At 46.4% G+C, this 1,557-nt stretch overlaps 1 protein-coding gene across 1 annotated transcript in view; it reads left to right on the top strand.

Moving 5' to 3' along the window:
* LOC115287066 (adenylate cyclase type 10-like) overlaps positions 1–1,557 on the top strand; it is a 76,024-nt gene that overhangs the window by 10,621 nt on the left and 63,846 nt on the right. Inside the window, exon 5 of the mRNA XM_029933344.1 lies at positions 1,403–1,525. Within this exon, the coding sequence (XP_029789204.1) occupies positions 1,403–1,525 (123 nt within the window). The remainder of the gene's footprint in view (positions 1–1,402; positions 1,526–1,557) is intronic.

Genomic DNA, 1,557 nt, shown 5'->3' with positions numbered 1-1,557 from the left:
CTCGCCCTGTGGAAGGTGGAGCGAAGGCACCTGAGGAACATTATCACAGTGGTAATTAAATGCAGCCTGGAGATCCAGGGATTCTTTGAGAGCCAGGAGTCTGAAGAAGGCCTTGATGTCCGGGTCAAGATAGGTAAGCTTTGAGAAAGGAGAGATGCTAGAGCAATCTGGACATGGGTCCTAACCCCTGAGGAATCTCTCTCCCTGGGAGAAAACATGAAATGTGTAACATCATGGCTTAGCCCACCCATCATGTCTTGAACTTGGGAATTAGGGTAGCCAGAATGAGTTTTGGCTCCCTCAAAACACCAGGTAAAATTTGGGCTGATCCTAATATCTACCTCATAGGCTCTTCTGAAAAGTAAACTGAGGTAGTTACTATAGTACCTGGCACATAATAACTACTCCACTAAATAGTCCTTCTTATCACCATTACTGCTATTGTTTTAAGGTCTTTCTGCTGTCACTTAGAGTCTTTTAAGAGAACTATGCATCACTTATACATGCCTACATACATTTTGTGTACATGTCATATTTTGCAACATTCTGTCTTGTTTGCTCTGGTACCAAAATCTTCAATTTTCAACTTGAAAACAGTCAGAGAGCACATTGTTGGGATGGGACACCTGACTGTCAAAATACCCACTCCTTTTCCCCAACCTTTACTCCTTTGGCTCTTGCTTGAGATTCAACCCTAAGGGTTTCTTTAAAGAAATATTTTTTTTTTAGTCTTTATTTTAGAGAGAGAGAAAGAGTGTGTGGGAGCAGAGGAGAGGCAACACAGAATCTGAAACAGGCTCCAGGCTCTAAGCTGTCTGCACAGAGCCTGATGCGGGGCTCAGACCCACGAACCGTGAGATTATGACCTGGGCTGAAGTTGTACGCTTAACCGACTGAGCCGAGCCACCCAGGTGCCCCCTCTCCCCGCAAGTGTTTTCAATGTTTGTTTATTTTTGAGAGAAAGAGCACAAGTAGAGGAGGGTCAGAGGAGAGAGAGAGGGAGACACAGAATCTGAGGCAGGCTCAGAGCCTGATGTGGGGCTCAAGCTCACGAGCTGTGAGATCATGACCTGAGCTAAGCCACCCAGGCACCCCTGGTTTCTTTTTAACTAAAGCCTCAACCTCTGATAAAATGCAAATCCTCTCCAAAAGGAATCGCTAAAGTTGTTCTCTGTTGCTCTTAAGTACAAATTCATTGAAGAAAAGAAAATAGTTTTGGGACTGATAGGGCCATCTAGAGAGGTAAGTGTCACAGAAAGGCGAAAACTAGTAGCTGACTTTCTAGCTGTGGGAGAAAGAGGCGCCTTGGAAGGCGTGGGCCCACGGAGCCATTCTCGGATTCCTGGGTAAAGTTTCATAAACTCCGTTTGGCTCTAAGGTCCATTCTGACCGTCGTTCCAAGAACCAGTGCTTCTGGGGAATAACCCGGAACTTCTTGCTCGGGCCTTCTTGCCAGGACTGGCTGCCGGCCACATCACCATGGTGGTATTTGGAGATGAAACGCGCAACTACTTTCTGGTGATGGGTCAGATGGTGGAGGATGTGCGCCATGCCCAG

The sequence above is a fragment of the Suricata suricatta genome, chromosome 3, assembly GCF_006229205.1.
Source record: "Suricata suricatta isolate VVHF042 chromosome 3, meerkat_22Aug2017_6uvM2_HiC, whole genome shotgun sequence".
NCBI classification, from domain to species: Eukaryota; Metazoa; Chordata; class Mammalia; order Carnivora; family Herpestidae; genus Suricata; species Suricata suricatta.
This window is presented reverse-complemented; position numbering and strand designations above follow the sequence as displayed.